Here is a 25,823-nt window from a genome sequence, read left to right as displayed (position 1 = left end):
ATATGCTTTTGTCGGTAAGGGTTCCAGGGCTCTACGTCCCTGGCTCGCTCGTTTAAGACAATGGGCTTCTGGAAGAGCCCTGACGGCGAAGCCCTTTGTTCTGGATTGGTGGCTCTGGATCTGTTTAACTCTAGGCCCGCGGGGATTTTCACTCGAGGAACACTTTGAACATGAGACCCCTAAGTGCCTGACAGTGCTGGGGGTGAGAAAGGGAGCTTTGGGAAAGCCAGGGGCGAGTCGGGGAGTGAAGGGGTGGAGCAGGGCTGGGGAACTTTTCTGCCAGGGGACATAGAGACAGGCCATACAAAATCACCTGGAACTCCAAGCAGCAGGAGTCTTATACCTAGCCCCGCCCGGCCTGCACCTGGAGCCCAGCATAGGAGAGAGTATAGGACAGAGTCAGGAGGATCGCTGTGTTTCGCTGGACAAGTAAATGAGCCTGAATCTGAGAGGACACATCTGTGAGATGCACGCAGTTGTAAGGGCACAATGAGCTAGTGTCCACATGCTTTTCAGGCCCTTAAAGCGTATTAGAAATCCAGAATTACAGCGCTCCATCTGAACAGACTCTGCTCACCTTTAGTGGCTGGGTACAAGCAGCTCGCTGAACTTGTTTCTCATCAGTAAAATGAGGAAGGTAGAGGTGACCCCAAAGGCCCCTTGTATCATTTCTTACACTTTGGGGAAAGAATTTTCATCATGAAACAAGTTAAAGGACACAATAAATTGAGACTTCAAACTGCAATAAATGATATTTATTAGCACAACTCTCAATCTTACTAATCACCATTATCACAAAACAGACAAGGATGCATATCAATTTAAATACAGAAAAAAAGTTAAATTTCTTTTTCCTTATATGAACCCGAAAGAAAAAGCAATACCATGTGACCGTTTGTTTTTCTATCAACACTGCAGTTTGTTATTTCCCTTGAGAATTAAAATTAGACTAGACTGAACCTTCAGAAAAGACAAAACAACTTCCAACTCCCATACCCAACAAGATTCAATATTAAGGGAAAGTTTGCTCTTTGTCTCTTGACATTTTAAGATTTAGTCCAAAGTACCTCTAAGGAAGGCCCCCTTCACCTAAGCTGTGGAGAATGGCCCATGTCGCGGCACTGCTAGAGAACTTAATTCTTGTGCCACTGGAGATACAGCTCGCATGCACTCACATGGACACACACATAGCCGGGAACCCCAATTTTAGCCCTTTAAAAAAGGTCAGAATTAGGGTTGGCCAATCTAACAGAAACTTATTCCAGTCGTTTTTTAAAAGAACTCATCGGATAGAATTAGTGGTCATAATTTCATCCTTGTTCCCTTAGGAAGATGCATCTCTGTAGCCTCCATCCCCTTGTAACCCACAAACATTAGGGTGGAGTCACTGGCTAATTTTAAAGAAATGTGATTACTGGGCAGCTAAGTGGCTAGAGCACTGGTACTGGAATCAGGAGGACACGAGTTCAAACAGTAGCCTCAGATACTTAACACTTCCTGGCTGTGGGACCCTGGGCAGATCATTTAACCCCAATTGTATCTCAAAAAAGAAAAAGAGCAAGAAATATGATTAGGGTGGTGGAAAAAGAAACCTCCCATTTTAAATAAAAATTACCCAAAAACTAACATGAAGGGCTTTAATATACCTAATATCATCAACAAGAATTTCGTGTCTATTGTATGCAAAGAATAGAATCAAAACAATCTGAAAGCTACAGCTGATTCACTTTAAATGGAATTTCAGCAAAAACTCAGAAACAACTTTTGTGGGCTACTGGGGCTGTACAATATTATAGTCCAATTAAAAAAACATATGCCCTAACAGCGCCAAACAAATGAAGATATACAAACTGGGTCAATTAAGTACATTCACATGAACTCTAGCTGAATTAAAAACAAAACTACGGGCAACAAACATATGTAAAAGAAATCACAGGTTGGATCAAAATATTATTTTATTTAAATTAGTATGAAGTATTTTTAAAATTTCTAATCAAAGAGTATGGATTTCATGATTTTATTCCTCCTTCTCCTAGTTTATGTTGTTGAGTCCTAAGTCTGTAATGAAATTATTTTAGAAAAAAAGAAAGGATACAAGAAACTTATTAGCAGAAACTCAAGTACCAATTCTTTATTTGTTCCCCACAGATTTCTGTGCATGAGTTAAGATATTTATTTTTGATTTTTTAAAATATTCTTTCACTGGGCAAACATTTGAAAATTTGTTTAAATGCTTTAGGAAAAAAATTGAAAATGATTCACAAAAAACGTAAATAAAATTTAAGTTATGAATGGAGAGTGAGATATTGGTTTTGAAAGTGCAAATCAAGTGTTTGGCAGCATTAATTTTGCCCTCTTTCAAAATGGTAACCAGTTCATTATAACCATTTGAGAAGTTGAATCCTAACAACCACACATAGCTTTTTTTGATCCCCTTTCACCAAAATAGGTAGGAAAATGACCATCATCACCATGTAAAATCTTCTTTCCCAAAGGCATTTTAAAATGAAAAAACAAAAACAAAAACTACAAGAATAATCTTAACTATAAGATCTTGATTTAACTTGATTTTGGCCCTTTTCCTTTCTGGGACTAAACAAGCTTTCTCCAAAAGTTGTATATACATCTTTTCAGCCCATAACTCGAACGTATTTTCTTTTTCAGAAAATATGGTAGCAGCTAATAACCAAAGTGCATATACATTTTGGGGGAACACCATGTATTTGACATGGAAATATTAAGAAATAATGACAATCACTTTATGAAATTGTATGTTCAAGTTACACAGTTTAAAGTAGAGCCCTTTAAAATTTGAACTTGCTTAAAAATGGAGCACAGTGAGAAAAAAGGACACAGGAACAACGCAACAATCCCAAAGAACTTCAACATTACATCAATAATTTACATAGTGCAAGTTTACATAATAACTTTAAACAAATATCTGGAAGAGATCCATGTGTATGTACAATGAATAAGCAAATCTGAGGCTTACTCCAAGTAAACTGCTCGACAGTGGTCATTTTAAATGACATATCTTTCTGTGCTTCTGGAAAACTGAAGTTTGTCTGGTACTGAAAGTGTAATAACACTCATTTTCATGTATTAAGCACTTTATTAAATGCTTGAGTAGAACTAGCCACCACACATATATTATATATATATATATATATATATATAATGGCTTAGGTAGAATGCCTGCCCATAGGGCTCATGAGCTATTTAGGAGAAAGTAGGGAAGGTTGGTTAGTCATCTTAGTACTAAAAATGTTTGCTCTAAGAGGAAAAGCAGATTATTGCATTTACCAGCATATCTACACACCTCCCGAGGTTAGAAATGTGACCCCAACAAGGGCTACACTAATAGGTATAAAATATAGTGACTCTAGACATTGCTAGTCTAAAAGCCAGTTTTTAAAAATTCATTGCCTGAAAATTCTTTAGCAGTATTTCCTATAGTTGATGGATGTGTTAAAAGTGCCTAAAGAATCATTACTACAACTGTGGGATAAATTTTCATGTTGACTAAAATGTGCATTTGCCTGTTGCCTGATTCTTTCAGGCCCATCCCCTTTGAGGATGCTCTGGAGATAAAATTCCTGTGCTTTGTCTCCAAGGCCAGCCAGATCAATGTATGACCTTCTATGCCTTCAGTCTGCTAGTCCAAGCTGAACCTGGCTTTTAAATCCAAACTGAAGCAAATCAAGTACAGCTCTCCTAGGGCAGGAGGGATTGAACTTCTGATACCATGTCCAGATGGAATTGTGAGCAGTTTTTAGCTTAGAAGTCATGAGGAAAAATGGAAAAAGTCATTGTGTAAATAAATGTATGGACTCAATATTTCCAAATTAGCTGGATGTGATCAAGGAATTCACTTATAAATTCCTTTGGCATTTTAAAATTGGCCAGTGTCAGCCACAGCTTCTCTTTTTTTTAAATTAATATTTAGAAGAGGGGGCAGCTAGGTGGTGCAGTGGATAGAGCACCAACCCTGAACTCAGGAGGACCCGAGTTCAAATATGATCCTAGCTGTGTGACCCTGGGCAAGTCACAACCCCAGCCTCAAAAAAAAAAAAAAAAAAAAAAAAAAAAAATTAGAAGAATTGTACATGTTTAACATATTGTACATGTCTTAACATGGATTACTTGCTGTCTTGGGGAGGGGTGGAGCTAGAAGGGAGGAAAAAAAAATTTGGAACACAATGTTTTACAAGAGTGAATGTTGAAAACTATCTTTGCATGCATTTTAAAAAAATAAACAATTAAAAAAATTTTTTTAAAGACTATTTAGGGCAAAGAATGTGATGCTGACGACAAACGTGAATAAGGCCAACATACTCTGGAGGAGTTTAACTCCTGAACCGACTTTCTTTGGGTGCTCAAGTATACTTTGATCCTCTGCCTCGTTGTATTCCTGAGGTCTTCTTCATATGTATGTTTTTATCCAAGATAAGCTTGACAAGTGAATTAGAGTGATGTATTCTAGTCAAGTCAGAGAACTCTGTCTGATGGGGCCGCCTCTGTCCTGATACCCGGGATCAGCCTGGAAAGAAGAGAAAGGGCACTGCCCCAGTCTGTCCATGGCTGGGCCTGGGAATGGAGCTTGTGGAACTTTCATGCTGATGCTGTACGAGCCATCCCAGAGGCGGCGAGTAACATCACCTGGAAGGGGATGGCCCTATGTCCTAAGGTCCCAGACCTAGACCTAGAAGGGGCTTCAAGCACATTTTCACCAGAGAGGTTAAGTGCTTTGCCTAAAGTCGTACAAGTAGTGTCAGAGGCAGGACTTGAATTCAGGTCCTATGACCCCAGACCTAGGTCTCTCTCTCCACTGCATCAAGCTGCTTCAGGGCACTTAGGTAGTGGCAGACCACAGACTAAATTCTATCTACTAACATTCTATTTCTCAGTATGAAGCGAGGAAAGCTAATATGACATCCTGCATTCTCCAGTTTAAAAAGAGATATGAGAAAGAAAGTCTCAAGACCAAGGCAAAAGCTCCAGAAAGACTACAACGAAATTCTATACATAATCCAATTCAATATGGTAAAAAAAGATTCACAGAACCTGGATCTTGGCATTGGGCTGAGGTGGAGAAGAGCAAGCAGGAAGAAACCTCTCAAGTATCATGTGAACTCATTTCAATCATTAATGACAAGAGATTTAATAGAATAAAGTAGAAATTTTCATCTCCTACTCTGTTGCAGAATAAAAGCCTGCCATCCAAGACTGTTGGATAAATAAATCTCCACTGCTGCTAGTACACAAAGCTGCAAGTTTAATTTCAATTACCAATTAGAATTTAGCTTAGGTCAGTCTCATTCATTTTTTAAAAGTTTGCTTAAAGCTCCAATGAAATTAATTTACCAGATAATTTCCAACAGAAGCTTTTTTTTTTTTCCTGAATAAAACAACCTGCAACAAAGTAATATTGAACCTGGAAACCTACCAGATAGGGAAAGCAAAATATAAATCTTTTACGCCATCATCTGCATGTAACCACCTCCTTAAAATGCAAGCTAATCTTAATAATGGTGATAGCAAGCACAGTCAGGGACTCGTGTGCTATGGCTGTCTATCAGCCCTTTCTAATTTATGTCCTAAGGAGATCTCACTGAGAACTTTTACCATTTTAGCATAAGATTCTGCATCTGAAGCACCCGGCCCCATACAAATACGTATTCACCCTATAAATGCTGATGACAAATATTCTGCTGGAAAAGGCAATACTATAAAATCACTCAAGTCCAGTCAGACAAAGATGCAAATGGAAAATATAGATTAAACAAATTTATATTACTTTTGTGTCTATTGAATATGAATCTTGCTGAGAAGAGAGCTTAGTTTTTGTTTCCCTTTTGAAAGGTTGTCTGGATAACGGTGTAATGTTTCATCTCTGTGTGCTGTTTCCTCCTCTATATCCTCTTTTTTCCCCCATCCCTATTATTTAACTGAATATATTATCCCCAATCAAATAGCAGAGGTGAGCTGAAAATTGGGTGGGTAGAAGGGCAAGCCTTGAAAAATCACATGCTACTATGAAAAGAAAGCAGAAATGGAAGCAAGATGAGTAACTTGGACAGCACAAGATGGCGAGCAATCTTTCAGAATTGTAAGGCAGTGGATGGTCCCTCCTCATCCCTAGAAAAAATACAAAAAAGGGACCAGATTCTCCCACTATTATTCATATTTCAGCCAAGACCAAATGGCTCCAATGTTCTATCTCAAAGGGAATATTCCAGGAGTTCTTCAGTAAATTAAAAACGAGGGGGAAAAAAAACCATTAAAAATGGAACTCAAAATCCAAGTGTTCACTTCCAGGCTGTTCTAGCAATCTCAATTATCAACAAATGTTTGGGTTTTTTTCAGTCTTCTTTTTTCACTCTAAAGCCATAAGATTCTCAACATCGCTTATAAAGAACAATAAGTAATTCTAAAGTGCTCATTAGAATTTACCACACTAAAATATTTTATTGTTAAAATTATCCTCAAATTTGAGGAATATTTTTGATTGAGTGTCCTTTTAAGAGATGTCAATGAACAAGAATGTTGTCATGGAATAAAAATATTCTCTTCCTGCTGCCACCATAATTCAGTGATAAGTCATTTGAGTCAATCTGACTTGTATTTTATCATCAAAGGATTTGGGATAATTAATGACCATTTTAGAAACTAATTTTCAAAATGGAGATCATGGTCTATCAGAAATTACCTTACTTTCTAAGAATCAATTAAAATGGAGTAGATGCTATTAATTAGTAAAGTCTGGGCATAATCTGGCTTTTAGGTAGTGCTCTGACTCTCACAGGTCATGAGGTTGCCAGTTATTTCTTTATGGCAGTTAACTACACAACAATCTCATGGTCTGAATGAATACATTAAACTTCAAATGGATAGCTTACTCACTTCTAGGATCTGGCCCAGGATAACTAGCTGATCTAAACTCCATATCAACAGAAACCAGCCATCTCTAACAGTCTTATTCATTGCTGATACCTCATTTAGTGTAATAAAAAAAAAAAAACCAAAAAAAAAAAAAAAAAAAAAAAAAAAAACTACTGTACTCTAGAAAACACAGAAGGAAATCTAAAATGAAAATATTCTCATTAACATTATTCACATTCCAGTAATAAATTAACTTCCTTAAAAAATACTTGTCAATTATTCCCTAAACTCCATCCTTACTTGCAGAGGCTACAAGGATGACTTTTAAAAGTGCAATAAAAATCCTCTTGGCCTCCTTTCTGATTCAGGCAGGATGTTCTTTTCTTTTCAGTGGTTTCCAAGACATAACTTTTTGTTTTGGTGACGTTCTTCATCCATTAACTTAGAGTCTGGTCTCAAGACACCATCTGAAGCACAGGAAGAAAGCTTCTTTAAACATAGTAACTGGATTAAAATAGTAACATTGGAAGACCATTTTTGAATGAAAATATAATTTTAAAAAAATTTTGTTTAAAGTAGAAATTCTAGTAATCAGTTTGTATGGTGCCAGGATGAAACTTGTTAAACAAACCCATGCTGACCCTTCCTAGATCTGGATTAACATTTAGACTTAATTTAGGTCATGCATTAATCAGTGCAAAATGCCACTCATCTCAAGGAACCTAAATTAAACCTGAAACTTTCTGATTTATGGTTTCTAGTTTAATTTAAACATATATTTGCCTAAAACTTTATAAATACTAAAAGGCTAGAATTGAATTGTTTACTCATAACATAAAGCAGATTTTACTTAATTCCTCTCAAATATATTATTAATGGCAGGATGAGTTTGATTTATAGTGTTACTAATTATTGAATAAATATCACTTTGTTTCAACATAAACTTATGTTTAATTACATCAAGGGTTCTCAACCTTTTTTGACAATCTGGGGAATCCAATAGAGCCTCTCGCAGAATGATAGTTTTGAATTGCTAGTAGAAGGAAATGCTTAATTTCAATTAAGAGTTTAGTGAAAGTAAAGACATAATTTTTTCCCATCCAAGTATAGAGAGACATTCTGAAATCTTATCCACTGACCCCATGGGTTAAGAATCCTTGATTTAGAATTTGGCCAACTATAAGGTTTACATAATTCAAATTTTTGTAGAATTATACAATAATAGAGGCTCTCAATTATGAGTTGAAAAGCTATAGTATGTCAGAACTGTAAGGGATGTGAAGATGAATTAGTCTTTATAGATGAGCAAATAGGTCCAGTAAGTTTGGGTGAATTGACTGAAGCCACACAGGCATCAGAACTAGGATGTGAACTCAGGTTTTTAAACTTTTTTAAAAATTCATTTCCCACTATATAAGGATGTCTTCTTAAGCCCTGACGTACCTTTTGAATCCAAGATTAAATTAAGTTCAGTATAGCTAGTGTTAGTTGTACTGAATCGTATTTGAATTCTTTGAAAATTGGAAACCTAGGTATGAGACACAGAATAACTCTCAGTTAATCAGAATCTTTCTTTCCCTCCCCCCCATCATTCTGGATAATGAAATTCACTGTTTAACAATGCATCTATTTGGTTTTATGAAGTAACTTTCTCATCCTCTATATTAAGTTAAAAAGCTGATTTTGATGTTGGATACTTCTATATTTGTGTTTTAATTGATTTGACCTACAAGCATGGATTTGATTTATAAATTTGGATCACATACCTGCATACATTAAATCAATTGCTTATATGGCAAATATCCACTTAGTAAAGGGAAAATATCCCTTGATATCCTTAAGATAAATTTGGTTCCCGAATCTATATATCATTGTATTTAATAGCAAGTCACTTGCCAATACAATGCAATACTTACTCTCCACGGTTTCAGAGTCATCCAGTCCCAGAATATGAGTTTCTGTTGGATTCAGTTGCCACTGTAAAAGGCCCAAGCATTTCATTTATTAAGAAAAAAGTACAGACACTATAAATCTCCATACTTCTAAAACAATGAAAAGACAAGAAAAGGGAGACTAGTGCTCCCCTCACCCCAAAGCACTTTTATTACATATCTGCATTACAGAGTACTTAGTTACTGTCCCTTCAGAAAAAGATGGGCTCCTGAAAATCATCTAATAAATCTGCTCATTATCCAGGTAAGGAAGCAGACCCAGAGAAATGAAAAGGACATGCCCAGAGGAAAACAGGCTTTGAGTAATTTGTGGGCAAAGGGGCTGTCCATCCTCCAGCCTGGCTTGAAAACCCCCTCCTGAAAGTCACAGGGCCAGAGAAAGTCCCAATCGGGAGCCAGTCTCCCTAAGCACAGAGGCAGGAATGGGTCTGCCCATTAGCTGGCTGGCATCCTGGGCTCTGGGGCACAAGACAAGGCAGATTTCAGCAAAGGGCACAGAGGAGCACTCCTCCTGGGCTGAAGGGCGGGGAAGACAGGACTTCTCCAGGGCCAAAGCCATTTACAATCTGTGCCTGGGGTCTGGGGCCACATGCATGCTAAGGCCTCCCTCCCACACGGATATGGTCAAGCCTGGGCAGAGAAGTCCCTAAGGACACAGTGAGAGATTGTGGCCATGAGCTGGCATCTTCTGAAAACATTTACTGGGGGATTTTCCTTCACTACCATGTCATTTTATAGTAATTTAAAAAAAGACAGATACTTTGTCTAACTTAATTTCAGAATCCATCTTACTTCCAAGGGCTCTGCTGAGAAGGAAAGAGAACATTTATATAAGTGCCTATTGTACACTAGGAGCTTTTTTATAATTATTCTCTCTTCGATCCTCACAATAACCGAGAGATTTTACAGATGGGAAGACCGAGGCAGAGAGAGACAAAGTGACTTGCCCAGAAAAAGTCACACAGCTAGTGACTGTCTAAGGCTGGATTTGACTTCAGTTTTTGCCAACTCCAGGCCCAGCTCCCTGTGCCCCATGGCACCGAGGGCATGGCCTTAGGTAGGATGTGGTTCTATGGGAGTCACTTAAAAGTAGTCTGTGAAATGACCAGCAGTTTACTTTATAAAACCAGTGTTTAAGATAGCATTTGCCATTCCTGTTGGACAATATTCCAAAACAGAACCAATTACCTCCCAATGATATGGTGAAAAATAATAAAAAGAAAAACCAATTCGTTTTCATGTGTAAAAGCATTCAACCCCCATGCATCTTTGTGATAAGTTTTTGCTGACCTGAATTCCAACAAGAAACCCTAGCATGATTACTGTAGGATGGGGGGCCCCTAGGCCTGGCCAGAAAGGTCTCCCCAAGGCCTTGGAAAAGCAGATGGGAAGACAAGAGGGTAAGCCAGACGTGCAGACCCACAATGCCTATGGGTCTGACACAAACCATCCAAAGGTGCAAGATGGCAGAGCAAGGGAGCATGAGGAGATGGCCAACTGTGGCCATGGGGGAGCTGCACTCTGCTCAGCTGGCGATGTAATGACATCACACAGAATGCCCTCGCCCAGGGAGCCGGCCGCAGACTCTGCCCACCAGCGGCAGCTGCCACCCTTATGTCCACCGACCTGGGACAGCGGCTCAGGCAAAGGCCACTAGGCTGACCCTGTGGGTTGGGCATCTGGACCGGCTCCTGAACGGCCCAGAAGCTGGCACCAGGGTCTGTCTAGAGGAGGGGGGAAAATGTGAATCTGGCCGGGCGGAGGACTCCCAAGCTCTGGTTCCAGTGACATGACAGACCTGCATATTTGTGATCATTATCATTATGGGAACAAGGATTGCTTAGGCACTGTTTTCAGAGATTAGGTTAGGATGAAAGAATAAAAGATTAAAAACAAGTCTGTGCATATATGAGAAAGAAATGTGCCTGAAGTAGATTTCATCTGGAGCACTAATAAAGGGAGTGCGGCATTTCTAACCACGCTTTCCCTCCCCAGGCCAAAGGTCTAATTGAGGCCACGTGGCAAGGGTACCATGTTTGGGGGGGAGGGGTAAAGTTCTGTCCATACAGATGCCTGCAAGCTCAGTGTTCATGATCTGAGTGTTTGAGTGAACCGGAGCAATCACCAGTTTTCATAAAGGCTCAAACAAGTGGCATGCTCTAAACATGCAAGAGACCTCCTAACCCCACAAAGGGAAGAACGCTGTTGAAAAATGCTTTCATTTACTTACCGTAAATTTGCTAACACCCTCAAGTTCCTCAAACCTCATGTAAGAGATGTCTGCCTTCTTCTTTCCAACATCGACATCTCCTGCGTAGATTTGTTTGATGCCTGCACCTTTAATTAAAGGCACACACTCATCACATGGGCACTTAGTCACAAAAATCATACTTCTTTCTTCTGGTTTTATTTCTTGGCATCTGGAAGTAATGAGAAAAACTTAGGAAGATGTTAAACTACTCTTTTTAAGAAAACTTTAATCTGAGAATAGAGAGAAACAAATTTGCTTAAAACTAGACCATAGCAATTAAAAAATAGTGATTAAGCTTACTGCTGGTGAAAAAGTACATTTGACTTAAGCATTCACAAAAATTAATTAAGATTTTAAAATATTGTAAGATTTGGTACAAAGTGTACTAAACAAAAAATGGCAGATGTAAAAAAAAAATGAAAAGGGAAAATAGTGAATTATAAGCACAATGGAATTACTTTTTCTATAATATAGCTTTGGGAGTTCAATCCAATTCCAACATTTATTTAGAATCTATATACTATGTATAAGGAGCACTATGGTGGGCTTTATATTGGATAAATTTCATTTAGCCCTCATGGAGTTCACAAAGTTTATAACCTAACAGAGAAAGGATTCTTACCCTCTTAAAAAGCTAAGCATCTTTTATCATGCTCTTTATATTTATGTTTTCAGCTGTATTTATTGTAATCTTATTCTACCATATTGCCCTTGTCCTAACAATTTACTTTACAAAAACTAAATATGACAAAACAACTCCCCCACAAATGCACCAAATGTCACAGTAATGAAGTGTAAGAAAAGAACAGATTTCACAGGCTAAGTTCTTGCAAATTTTCACAAGCAAACTCTAGGTTAGGAAGAACTCTAAGAACACTAAAAGGAGATCATTTACACTCTTCTTTTTGCTCACAAGTTTCAATGCAGATGAGGATTTTATTTCCAAATCCTCTGTTTTAAGCTATCAGTGATGAATGACAAGCCTTATTGTTAGCACATTGTCTTCAAATGGTTGAAAAGAATCTTATTAAATATTATACTAGTTAATGGTGCTAATATCATCATACTAGAGTGCAGTATGTTTGTCAGTCAGTCAGTAAATAAGCAATTATTAAACACCTACTATGTGCCAAGCACTATGTTAAGGCACTGGAAATACAAAGAAAAGAAAATGACAGTCCCTGCCCTTGAGTTCCCCATCAAGCAAGGACATATACATGGCTTTTTGAACAAGGCAGTAAAATACAAGAAAGCAGGTTAAATCTCTAAAGCAATGTGTCCTGGGTTACCTAAGGACCAGCCTCAACACATCTGGAAAAACACAATCAACAGGAAGTGAAACCCTTAGCCAAAGCCACTGGTGGAGACCAAATACTAAGTTGTAGGGTTTGTGATCTGCATTGGTAGAAAGTACCCATGATGAAGAGGAAGGATCCTTGAAGTATTAAAATAAATGCTATATGATTTTTTAAAATGATGTTCTAAAGATATAGGGAGCAAAGGAGATCTCAGTATTTACAGGCAGTATAGAGAGAGCAAGACCAAAAAGCAAAACTTTAAGTAATTCCAGGGTAAAGGGAAAGGGAGGGAACAAGTATTAATTTGAGTGAGGGAGAGAGGGAGAGATGGAAGAGAGGGAAATGGAGAGATATGGTTCAGCTTCATCACACTTAGCAATGCCAGGAAAAAAAAAATCACGCAACTGCTAGAAATGTCTTAGCCAAGGGGCCAAGATGCATGCCATTCATGAACAGCCAAGTTTAGCAAAAACAATCCTAATTTTTCTGAAATGATTGTCCAGTTCAAAGCTATTCAAAAATGTCCGAAAGAAAGCCACCCTTTGCACCAAGCTCCCACTCTTAATAAGAAATATACCCACATGCAAAAACATTCCCATACCTAAATGTCAAGGCATTCTGTTCAGCATGGATAATGTATCTGAACTTTCTTATCTCTCGGTCTTTCTGTTTGTCATCCATGTGTGGGAAGTCAGCATATTCAGATCCAACAGGAAAGGCATTATAACCACATCCAATGAAATACATAGCCCCTGTTCCATCACAGGTTTTCTGCAAACAACCAATATGTTTAATTTTAAACTCATCAAGATGTTTTAAAAATAATTCATCATGCACATATATATCACACACCCCAAAGTCATCATGCTGCTTTGTACCAGTTATAGGTATGCATACTTTTAATGTAATCTGGTCAAAGTTATGTTCCAAGGGAAAAAAAAAATCATGACCAAATAATCTCATATGATTTGTGAATTTTATCTTTATTATGTTATCTTTGGGACTATTCCCTGTTTGAGATGTATTTTTGTGTGTATAATGTGTATTTAGTACACATTAAGATGTATAATAAGACATACTTTTAGCATTGTTTATCTAAATAGATTTACAAATTTCTGGAAATCATAAACTATCTATTATGCTTTTTGGTTACCCCTGTTATGAAATAATGTTTGGGATAAAAAGAAGTAACTTGATAAATGTCTATTGAATAAGATATTTTGTGCTATTAGTGTGTGAAGAAGTTAACAAATCACTTGAATAAAAAGGTCCTGTCATGAGATGTGGAAAGAGGAATGGTCGCAAAATACAATTTCCAACAGTAAGCACACCAATTTAATTTGGAGACATTGGCCTTTATAAATGAAGAAAATGGGCCACATGGATGGGAGGTATTTACAGAGCACCGACTTTGAAAAGATTTTCTTTTTCATCAAAGAACTTTTTGTTCTTTCTTTGGTGTTCCAGGAGTCACAATCTGAAGTTATTAGTTATCAAAGATGCTTATTATTAGCTTAATAAGGTTTAGAAACAAGCTACTATATTCACAAACTAGAATGCAGAGACATCAATGATACCTTATCAAAAGACTCATTATGTAAAAATTCCACCAACTGCCATTTGTTCACTAGTCATCTCTTAAAAGGCCCTTTGAGAGGAAGGCTCAGTGCCAGACTCCCACTTCAGATAAGGTGGCAGGCAGATGGTGCAGTGGATGGAGTATTGGGTCATCAGGCCTCAGATACCTCCCAGGTGGAAGACCCTGGGCAAGGCAATGGTGAGGAGGGAGCAGCAAGGTGCTCCAGGATCTCTACCAAGAAAACCCCTGGAGCCCCACAGTTGCCAGGGAGTGAGGTACCATTATCATCCCCATCTTACACATGAGCAAACTGAGGCAAACAGAGGCTGGGGGCCTTGCCTGGCTCACTGGGTTCAGACGTGACCTTGGGCCTGGGCCTCCCATCAGCTGCCTCTAGAGTCTCACTGCATTAGAGAAACACAAAACAAGCTACACTTGAATTCAAAAAGAGGAAATTAATAGTTACATATACAAGGAGAACTTCCAGTGTCAGTAATCTCTGAGTCAAGCTTTAAAAATGTCATTGGTAAAGGGGGAGACGAGCTCCCAGACCCAAGCGAGAGCAGGAGCCAAGTCCTGGGGCAACGAAGAGCAGGCTCCGGTCAGGGGCGAGACCTCCCACTCCATGAGGCCTTGAATGGCAGGGGAAGGAGTCTTTACCCAGAGGACAACAGGAGCCACTCGAGGATTCTGAAGAGAGGAGTTTCAAGCAGCTTTTGTGCTACAAGTATGAGAGGTGAACTGCAGCGGGAAAAGACTGGCTGAAGAAAAGCGAGGTGCCCCCAGGGTGCAGAGTTAGAGGGAGAGGGGAGGCTGGTCCCTGGCAGGACAGGGGCTGGGAGATGACCGGAGAGTGGGCAAGGCTGTGGTGGCAGACAGAAAGAGCGACGCCGACTTACTTCAGGAAGCACTTATAAGTCAGTGCAGTATGGTCCTGGAACTGACCTGTTAGGTTCAACCCCGACCAAAACGAAAAACAGAAATTGTGCCATTGAGAAACATGCTTTCTATAAAAGGACGTAACGTGACACAAAAAAGAGAAAGAGAATTTGATAAAGCAGAGACAGCTAACCACAAGAAGCCCACAACTCTTAAGGGTCAAAGACAAAGAGGGGACGGGTTCTAGAGAAGAGGCACAGTCTTTGCAGAAGCACGGAGGCCAGAGACATCACACTAAGCTTGGAAAACACTGAGGCAGCCCTTTTAGCTGAAATGTTGCATTTGTATCTCTGGAGTAGGTGACAATCCTCCATTTTTAGAAATGAGGGACTTGGACCCTAAATTTTAGTGTTGTCCTTCTCACTTCTATGCTCTTGCCTGGGCTTCCCATTCCTCCATGGCACTTCTTTCCTCCTCCTCCCTATCTCTTAGAAAGAGTCTCCTTCAATTTGTACAACACTTTCTTTGTGAAACCTTCTGGACCCCTCACTTGTTTTCTCCTCTTCAAATTATCATGTACTGTAAACACTTATTTGTATGCCACAGCCCTGGTAAAAGGCAAGTTCTTGAGGTCTATTTGAGGGCTATTTTAGCATCCCCAATGCCTCGTCTTCTACCTGGCATAAAGTAAAGTATTCAATGTCGGGTGGGTCAGAAATTAGAGTCTAAGTAATCTGCTCTACATGTAATAAGGAGAGTGACAGACCTCAAAACATATGGAAAAAGTCAGGAATAATCATTAGGGAGAATGAAATAGTGAGTTAATGAGAGCTGAATACAAATGAGAACTGACCAACATGGGTATCTGACACACATTACTAACACTTCATTAATGTAATGATTACTTACCTGGCAATTTTAATTCTACAGAACATGTTTTATATCCCAGAAAGGCAAAAAAGGTCTTCTGAGCCACCAAGATAAATAGGACCAAGGCCCAGCCTAGAAGTCCACAATTCAAGCCCTGATATACTGTGTATATATGGGGAATGGTTATCATGAACAAATCCTTAGTTTTTTAAGTCCCAAAGACTTTTATTTTGGCCATTGTTCCTAGAAATAGCTTTTCTAAAGCAGATTATGCTCAGAATTATATGTATTTTATCGTACTGAAGTACAAAATTAAATATTTTTTAAAATATATGAAGTGGATTGTGTATCTATTTCTTACATTTCTTGATGATACATATGGGTATCAGGTAGTGCTGTGATGATTATCACCCACTTAATCTAGGCCCAATTTTCTTTGGTGATTATCTCCTTTCTCAGCTCAAAAGAGTCTGGAAGGGAGTGCTAGTTAACAAAGGGAAAAAAAAAAAGCAATAATAATAAGTTTTCTCAAAAAGCAAAACAGCCTAAAACCACTAGTGTAGGGAAACTAAGTCCTCCACATCTCAAAAGTTCCTCAGGGAGTCATCATATGACAATCATCACAGCACAATATACTATCTGATGCCCAGAATGATCATATATCATCAAGAGTCAAAATATGCAATGTAAGAAAAAAAAAAACAAAACACAATCCACTTCATGTTAAATTTTTTTTTTAATCTTGCACTTTTACAAGAGCAAATAAATACACTGATTATAATTTGCTATAGAAAAAATATTTCTAGGAACAATGGCCAAAATAAGTCTTTAGGACTTAAAAGCCTAAGGATTAGTTCAGGATAGCCATCCCCAATGATGCTAAGGTATTACTCTAAAAGGTCAGTCAATGATTTCCTTGCTAAGATGACAAAGACCAGACGCAAACAAACCTATCTCACTGAAATGAAAACTCAATTAAATTCAATAAACATTTATTAAGCTCCTTTCCTTCTGTGCAGGATGCTATGCTAGATGACAAAGACAGAATAGTGAATAGGGCTTTGACTCTTAATTATATCAACTATAATATATAGCAGGGTCCAGGCTGCTACTAAACCAGTAATCCTAGTGCAGTTCAGCATTAGATCAGACAATATTATTGTGGAACTGAGATGTTCAGGGATATAACAGAGTCCTACTTACTTATCCCACCCTAAAAATTGTAACCTATCAAAATTTCAACTCAGTTCAAGCTCAATAAAAATTTAGCAACAAAATAAGAGTAAGTAGAAATAGAATTACTAAGAGTTCTTTCATACTTACAGATTTCCCTTCTGCCCAAATCACAGCTCCAACTCCTGTTTTGTGATCCTCTGAATTAACCAAAAAAACAAAAAAACAAAAAAAGTTAAAACTTAAGAAATTTAAGCCACCAAGTATTTGGAGGAAAAAGTGCTTTCTTATAAGAAAAACTAAAAAAATTGTAATATAGCTCATACTTACATAATGCTTTAAGTAAGCAGGACAAGAGTAATGCCTACTTTATAGATCAGAAAACAGACTCAGAAATATTAAAATTACTTTCTTATCCTCACATAGCTAAGAAACATCAGATTTATACATTTTTTACAAAGTTTTTTTTTTTTAATTTCAATGGAGGAACAAGACAGAAATATTTTTAATTGAACTAAAATATTGTTAAAAGGCAAATCCAAAGACAGCATTGAGCAAAAGGTCTTCTAAGTCCAGAAATTTTCCAAAAATGCCCCACCAAATATGTTTAAAATGATTGTACATGTATTACTTATATCCGATTGCTGTCTTGGAGAGGGGAGAGATAAGGGAGGGTGTGAGGAAAAAAAAAAAAAAAAAAACTTTAACTTGAAATCTTATAAAAATGAATGCTGAAAACTATCTTTACATGTAACTAGAAACATAAAATACCATTGGATTAAAAACAAAGCAACAAAAATGCTCCACTGTTGCTTTAATGACAACAGAGCTCTTCATTGTTCCCAGAAAGACACTGAATTGGAATTGGAAGGCTTCCAGTATAGAAAGCCAGGTGCTTCATGCCAGAGCTTGGCTAGGAAGGCTGAACTGACCATATATGCCAATTTTGGGACTCATGCCCTGTTGCTGCCAGGATGAATCTGCAGCTCAGCCAGACAATGGGAAGGAAACTAGATCTGGGACTGAGTCTACTTTCAGTCCCAGCTCTGCCACGTACTCACTCTAGAAACCTGGAACCTTAATTTGCTCAGCTTTAAAATGAGGGCACATTTGCTCACAAGACTGTTGTGAATAAATCTTAAGGGCAGTTAGGTGAAGCAGTGGAGAGTATGCCAGGCCTGGAGTCAAGAAGACCTGAATTCAAATCTGGCTTCAGATATATTCTAGCTGTCTGTGACCCTGGGCAAGTCACTGAATCCTGTTTGCCTCAGTTTCCTCATCTGTAAAATGAGCTGGAGGAGGGAATGGCAAAGCACTCCAATATCTCTGTCAGGAACATCTCAAATGGGGTCATGGAAGGTCAGACATCACTAAAATGACTGAACAACACTGTGTTAGTGCTATGAACTATTAAGATGAATGAGATCAGCTCATAGGGCCTGCTGGCAGACCATTTCATAGCACAATCAGAGCTAACTGAAAATTTTCAAATCTTCCTCTACACTAGTATGTCATATTGGAAATTTTTCCCCCCAAAGTAAGAGGTGAAGGATTAAATAACACAAAAGTTTCTAAAATAATGGGTTTAAAATTTATATTATTCAGAAATATTCAGATACATACAAATTGCAGAAGAATAGTCTTGTGGGAAAAGTACAAACATATGAGAAATAAATACATTTAAAAAGTTGCTATGAGGTTTGTAAAAAAGATTTTATTTAAAAACACATTTCGCTCTTTTCCTGCCTTTCTCAGTTTATTTCAAGAAGGAACAAAAAGTTCAACCTGTGATCACATGTTCATTTCTGAAGCAAGTGACAGAAATCATAAACGTAAAATATTATAAAATTGAAATCTCTGTTCTGAGAAAAATTGTACTGTATATAATAAAAATCTGAAACAGAAAAAAATAATTCAAGTTTTATGGGTCTGCTTCTCCCACCAATATGTTAGTTTTAAGCCTCCATGGCAAGGTTGATTATGTTATTAAAAACAAAACAAAAAACATTTTATATTTATGTCAGACATTAGTATAAGAGTGTTAATGAAGCTAAAAGCTTGAAAAACATAGGGTTATTCAAAAATTCCCACAGCTGTGCAACCCAACCTGAGGCCTTTTTTCAGTAGAATTCAGGATTCCTGACTCCCAGGTACATTAAATAAACAGTATGATGAAAGATCTATTTCTTCAGTATAAACACAAAAAAAACCCCTCATGTCATTGATATTTAACCATGGGAATAGTTGTTAAAAGAATTAATTTTTTTTAGATCTAAAAGAAAATAAATCACTCCAAGGATTGAATTAATTTATATATCCATCCCATAGCACACAAAGCCAATTATCAATGTATAGCTGTGAAAAAATCCGTCAAAATAAAAATTTCTACTCAAGGAAATTTAGGAGAGCAGGACTGTCACTTGACATTTGTGTCTTTTCTTTTCAAAAGCAGCTGTCAACTTGCACTTTACACTTTTGCTCTGAAATTCCTTGTGAGGTAGATTCATATTTCATCTCTCTCTACACTGGCTAGCTAACACTTGTGTCGAGCGCTTTGGTTTGTAAAACATCTCACAAATAGGGAGGCTGGCTGCATGACATGCCCACTTTCTGACAGCTGGTCTGTTTGGGACTAGATGGGAAACCTTCCAGGCCCAGCGCTTGGTGCAGTACAGCGCCACCTACCTGTTACAGACCAACAAAATGGGTATGGAAAAACTGACTAAAACTCAGCTCTAGACTTCCAGCTTAGTATCTCTTTTATAATTTCAGCTTTATCACAGGCACAAAATATTGAGTTATTCATAACCAAGATTTCCCAAACACGATCATATGGACACATGGTCAACTGGGCTTAAGCAAACAATGTCATTATGGATTTTATTTGGGGATCAACCCCTTTAATTTTAATCTGATGACTATCAGAAAGAATAAGAAAAATGTTTGTCAGTTCTGGTTAAGAAGAGAATGAATTACAAAAATCTTACAGTTTTTTAATAGGTATAGGGACTAGACTTGTGATTTCATCAACATAGGGAATTCCCAAGGTAAGGAAACTATTAATGCCTATCTGCACCTTTTCTGCAAAGTAAATACAGAAAAAAATTCTCATTTATATACAGTTTTGATTGTTTTGGAAGCCTCAAAGCTATGGAAAAAACATGTAAATATACTTTCAATTAATTCTAAAATTTTATTGAAACTCTTCTCTCATCTGAGTCCAAATTTATAACAACTGAAGAAAATTCTAAGGTTTGTCCCAATACAATTCTCAAACACATACTCACAGAGACTAGAAATAACCTTGAAGATTGCAGTCCAACCCCTTTTTATTCAGACTGTTTTTCTTAAGATCAAAGAATATTTGCAGGAACATTTTTATAGTCTCTGGTTATAGTTTCAAACAATTCATTTTATAGGTTTCTGACATTAAAAATAGTACAGATAAAGCACCTTGGACTTAAGCTTAATTTATGGTACAAATAAACTAACAGCTTATCAAATCAATAATTTCTAATAAAAAACAACAGATTGCATTTACTTTAAAAATGAGTTAATTTCTGCCTGAATAACATGAGGTAAAAAACCCCAAAGAAAATGAAACACATTCTGTTTCCACTTTCTCTAGTCAAAATTGGGATAAATTATATTGTTAGGATTACAAGGTGATAACTCAGGTTGTCTGGGCAATTCTCTAGCTCAGAATTCACACCTTTGGTTTGGGCCTTTAAAGGGAGTTTACACCTTTGGACTTTTGGGGGAAGAGTTTACATGTTTAAAGGAGTTTGAACCTTTAAGAGGAGCAAGTTCATTGGTTGAAGTATTTTCCCACAAGTCCCTGAGTTCTCACATGTCCCTTTAAAAGGAGCAAGTTCATTGGTTGAAGTATTTTCCCACAAGCCCCTGAGTTCTCACATGCCCATTCTCTGAGAGGATAAAAAAGGCAACATTGAGCCTGGAGAACAGTCTGGCTGGGAGATTGAGTTGAGATGGCAGTCTGGAAGGATAACTTAGAGACAACCGGACTTTCATATTATATTATCTGAATCATTCAATCAATTAAAAAAATTCATACTGACATTTTGGATAAAATAACTTAAAATTTATTTTGAAACCTGTGCCTTCATATAACTCAAATACACATATATACACATATGTGTATGTATGAGAAATACATATGAGAACATGAACCTTGCTTTAAGGTTTGCAAAGTGCCTTTCTTTTACCCACTATAAAAGACAGGTAATAAAAGTATTATTTTCATTTTACAGATGGGGAAATCGAGGGTCTGAGAGATGAAGTTATTGGTTCATGATCATGTAACTACAGTGTCTAAGGGATAATTTGCAAATCTAGAACTCATTTGACTCAGTGTAGAGGCTGCTCTCCAAAGCCTACCTTTATATCTTATAAAAGTAGCTGTTAAGATATACCATCTTCATCCAGCACTTTCATGAATTAAACACTTATTTTTTTTAGTTCAGAAAAGGATAAATGACTGTTATAACATTATCACTTGTTATCTTTGGATCTTTAAAGGGAAATTATTTTGGTATCTACTAATTAGAATCATAGCCAACTAATTAGATAAAGGGAAATCTGGATTACAGCCACCTTTCAATGATCTATGGTTCAAAGGGCAAGGGTAGAGAAGAAAAGTAACACCAATGGAAGCATAAATAAATTTAATACAAGCTCTTATCCTACCCTGATTCTGTTTTCTCACCTATAAAATGACAGGGGTTAGACCAGATAGCTTTCAAAGTCCCTTCCAGCTCTAGATCCATGATTGTTCCCTAAGGGAACTTTTTTCCATAGCTGCTAAAGCACCAAAACCGATCACTGAATCGTACTTTCTCTCTTCTGCCTGTCCTCTGGCAGAGGAGCTAATAAGCAGTGAGAAAGGTCAAAGACAGGCAAAAGAAAGAATCCCCTTGATCTTTGATCATCGATCATCATTCTAAGGAATTATAATTTCACTACATATAAGGCAGTTGGATCACAGGGAATCTTAGTATTATTCTTAGTCCTATTTTAATACTACTATTGTCTAGCCAACTGTCCCACTCATCCAGTGGCAAATTATAAGTAATTAAATTAAATTAAAAGCAAACGAAATGCTAACATTAATTAGCTGAATTCCAGTGATGTTTCTGTTAGAAAAATACTACTAGCAAGCCCCAATTTACAAACTAAGAGCAACTCACCGGTCCGGTAGGCCAATAACCTGGCCTGTACCATGCAGTGCCTTGCAATTTCTTGTGGTAAGCTTTGATTGTGAATTTCATTAATCTGCTCTGGATTGCTACAATAAAATCCGAAGTGTTTAAAGTTGGGCACACTGGAAGCTACTGTGGCCAAAAGTAGAATAAGGTCTTTCATGTTTTGCCTTAGATTGCTAAAATATGGATTTTCACACAGGTTCTCCAAGCCTATAGTCATCAATATTTGCTTATGCATTTCTTCATTTGAAACCAGAAATAACATTTCATATTCCTTTATTCTTTCTTGTTTACATTCAAAATAAAAGTCAGAGTTAAAGCCAGGCTGTGTTTTTGCAATTCTTTGAATAAAATCACATTTGAAGGAGGTTTCCTCTACAAACTGCACCATATAACACACCAAAGGTTGAAGCAAGACACACACATGGGCCCGACTGTTTGACTTCAATCTTTCCACTGCTTTGGCATCTAGTTTTGCATCTCCAGTACTCAGTGGATTGGAAGCTTCAGTAAGCAAGCTTATTTCTGGATCGGCAGGCCAGTAGGAGATTCGGTTCACTCCAGCTGGAACACAAGATGTAAAAGATCTGAAACTTCTTGAACATATCAGAATATCATCTGAAAGATCCTGATGCCTGGGATTTATGTGATAAACCCCCCAACAGGCAGAAAATTGAGATACTTGGGAGACGAGAGGTCCACCACAGATCTACCTATATGCTACTAGAAGTACTGGTTTTCAAAGCATGATCCCAGGACTATTGATGGGATGAGAGAGAGCTTTGAAGTCCATGAATTGTAGTATTATATACATTACAGGTATTTCTGAACTTGGGTTTCTGTCATAATTTATAAGATATTTAATAAAACCCCTTATTATCTCATTTAACTTTTTTATCTCATGACTAGTAATGTCTTAATCTTGGATGGGAAAGAATCCTATTGCTAAGCAGATATGGGTGGGATCAATAATCTCCAAGGTTTTTCCTCCAATAAATTAGTTCATTCACTCAAATATTTATTAAACACTGTGTAAAGAAAATTCCATAGGAGGATAGGAGGATGGGGAAGACAAAGCTTAGGAAAATCAGGTCATAGATTCAATGTTGAAAGAGATTATAGTGCCTGCCTTTATGGAGGTTAAAGGCTACAACAATCAAAATCTATGTTGAGTGGCAATGCTCTAGCTGTGAAGGCTTTCTCTTATTCTTGACTTCTTGGACTGCAAAGGAATTATGATGGCTTCTACAAAGCCAAATAAGGGGAGTCATTTCTTTGTCTTTTATAGTAACAACCTCCTTCCTTCTGGATTGGAGAAAGTGCTCACAATCTGTTCTCAAATCAGCTTTGCTGGCAAAGCCTTTAAATTAGTACTATGGCTGATGAAAATTGATATGCAAAAGAAGGAAAAATCCTTACAAAAGGCTCTTGTATCAGTGGCACACACTGCCACTTTTACTTCATTATTTTACCAATAGTTAAAAACAGAAGCATAATAAAACCAGTAGGAACCCGATTCATTATTAAAGGATTTGACCATCTGAGAGGATCAAACCCTATCTCACCAACAGATAGAGTAAACATGATTATATATATTATGTAATGGGTCAAATTATATATAGATTTCCCCCCAACAACATTCTATAAGAGTTTTACTGAAATCCCCCTTCTAGATTCTTCCATTTCATTATCTCACCAAATTCAGACACTTCTTAACTGAAGTAAAATAAGAGCCTACCTTTATTTTCCCCTCCACTTAAAACCATTTTTAATTCCTAATTTCTAATAAAATAACCCTAATTCTTAAGTCTAAGATTTGCTCTCAGTATGCTCTCCTGTTAGAAACAGGCTGTTCATCAGTCTATGTAACAAAAGTTGGGCCTACATATAAATATTTATGGAGTTCAAGAATGGAATGTAACTTTGAGATAAAAAACAAAACAAAGTGAAAGAAAACCAGAAGAAATTAAGATGTAAAGGAATGAAGAGAAAAGACACTAGATACAGAAAAAGAAACTCTTTTTCTAGGTACTGATGGTACCAAACTCCCCTGTTCATAGCTCTAAGGTCCAACTTCTAAAGAAACACTACAAGTACTTCTAACTTCTGAGTACCACACATGCTGGCATTTGAAATTAACCAATTACAGAAATTCATTGCCATATAATGAGGAAAAACCAGTAGGGCAAAATTAAATGACAATAGCAACTATGGCTTAAAGCGTATCTAGCACTCTCTAGCACTCTTCATCTAGAACCTGTAAGAAGGAATTAATTCATCCTTTAATTTTGCCCTCCATTACTAATCTATTATTTCAGTGCTCTAAAATCTTCCTTTGTAAAATCTCTGTATCCACATCTTACTTTCTATTACCATGCTGTTTTAGGCACTTATCTCCATCAGCCCCTACCCTTACCTTATCTCCTAACCATCCCATCAAATCAATCTTTCTTAAAAACACTGCTCTCATCATGCTTTATCCCTGCCTTAAAAACTTTCAATGGCTCCAATTACGAACAGTACGAATTCCTCTCCCCTCCAAGTGGTAGACCACAAGCAATAAATCCATTACAGAAATTAACCATGTAGATGGGGAGGCATTACCTGTCACCTTGTCAGAGCTAGAATTCATGATTTTGGAACTCAGAACAAAGAGCATAAAGATGTCCTAAGGTGCCAAAATAGGACACAAGACCCTGTGAGAGAAGATTCCCAGAGGGGATGTAAGAGGAAGAGCACAGTCAGGCCACAGGCCACAGAGGAGCTAATCCAGGCCGTAAGGAGTGGGGCGTGCCAAGGCTATGCCATCTGGTAGTTTGGATTACTTCATTATTCTTCTTAACCAGACACTAAACTTGTTTTTGCCAACTCAAAGTATTGTCAGTACTATCAAAATTGCATTGTTCTGGTCAAGCTGCCCTAGCACAGCTCGGTACTTTGCCTACTTTCTCTGCCAGCATTTTCAGCAGGAAAGGGAAATGGGGCCCAAATTCATTATCATAGCTTCCTCCCCAGTAGAAATACATTTGAAAGTCTCAAAGAGTTAGAGGCTTTTTACCACATACTTCTTCACTTTGGAAATGTCCCAATCATTGGTTCTTCTGCACTCCCAACCTCCTTCCCACAGGACCTAACCATTAATCTTAGAGCTTCTGTTTAAAATAAAAATAGCTACTCTGCACAAAAAGGATTGGGGACCTCTAAAATGGAGGGAAAAAAATCCAAATGTGACTAGCATTCAAGGCCCTCAACAATTTATCCTTGTTAATCTAATTCTTAATATAATGGTATAAATATGTATACATGTATTAGATTTAACATACATTTTTAACACATTTAATGTAATTGGATTACTTGCCATCTAGAGAAGTGGGGAGTGGAAGGGAGGAAAAATTTGAAACACAAGGTTTTGCAAGGGTCAATATTGAAAAATTATACATTGAACAGAACCAGCTACACCCAGCAAAAGAACACTGGGAAACGAGTGTGGACTGCTTGCATTTTTGTTTTTCTTCCCAGGTTATTTTCACCATTCTAAATCCAATTTTTCTTATGCAACAAGAGAACTGTATAAATATGTACTCATATATTGTATTTAAGATATACTTTAATATGTTTAACATGTATGAGATTGCCTTCCATCTAGGGGAGGTGTTGGAGGGAAAGAAGGTAAAAGTTGGAACAGAATTGGTTTCAAGGGTCAATGTTGAAAAATTG

At 37.4% G+C, this 25,823-nt stretch overlaps 1 protein-coding gene across 4 annotated transcripts in view; it reads right to left on the bottom strand.

The window, feature by feature from the left end:
• Positions 1-737: 737 nt before the first annotated feature.
• Positions 738-25,823, bottom strand: part of CDADC1 (cytidine and dCMP deaminase domain containing 1) — a 48,452-nt gene continuing 23,366 nt past the window's right edge. For 3 of the 4 annotated variants that reach the window (XM_074304753.1, XM_074304755.1, XM_074304756.1), the window contains 6 exons: positions 22,092-22,670; positions 17,035-17,084; positions 12,985-13,154; positions 11,065-11,254; positions 8,799-8,859; positions 738-7,349 (listed from right to left, as the gene is read on the bottom strand). In XM_074304753.1, the coding sequence (XP_074160854.1) occupies positions 7,270-7,349; positions 8,799-8,859; positions 11,065-11,254; positions 12,985-13,154; positions 17,035-17,084; positions 22,092-22,670 (1,130 nt within the window). In that variant the 3' untranslated portion in view covers positions 738-7,269. Of the gene's footprint in view, positions 7,350-8,325; positions 8,411-8,798; positions 8,860-11,064; positions 11,255-12,984; positions 13,155-17,034; positions 17,085-22,091; positions 22,671-25,823 lie in introns of all 4 variants that reach the window. The other variant, XM_074304754.1, reaches the window with a different exon arrangement.

This window comes from Sminthopsis crassicaudata, chromosome 3, assembly GCF_048593235.1.
Source record: "Sminthopsis crassicaudata isolate SCR6 chromosome 3, ASM4859323v1, whole genome shotgun sequence".
Lineage (NCBI taxonomy): Eukaryota > Metazoa > Chordata > Mammalia > Dasyuromorphia > Dasyuridae > Sminthopsis > Sminthopsis crassicaudata.
This window is presented reverse-complemented; position numbering and strand designations above follow the sequence as displayed.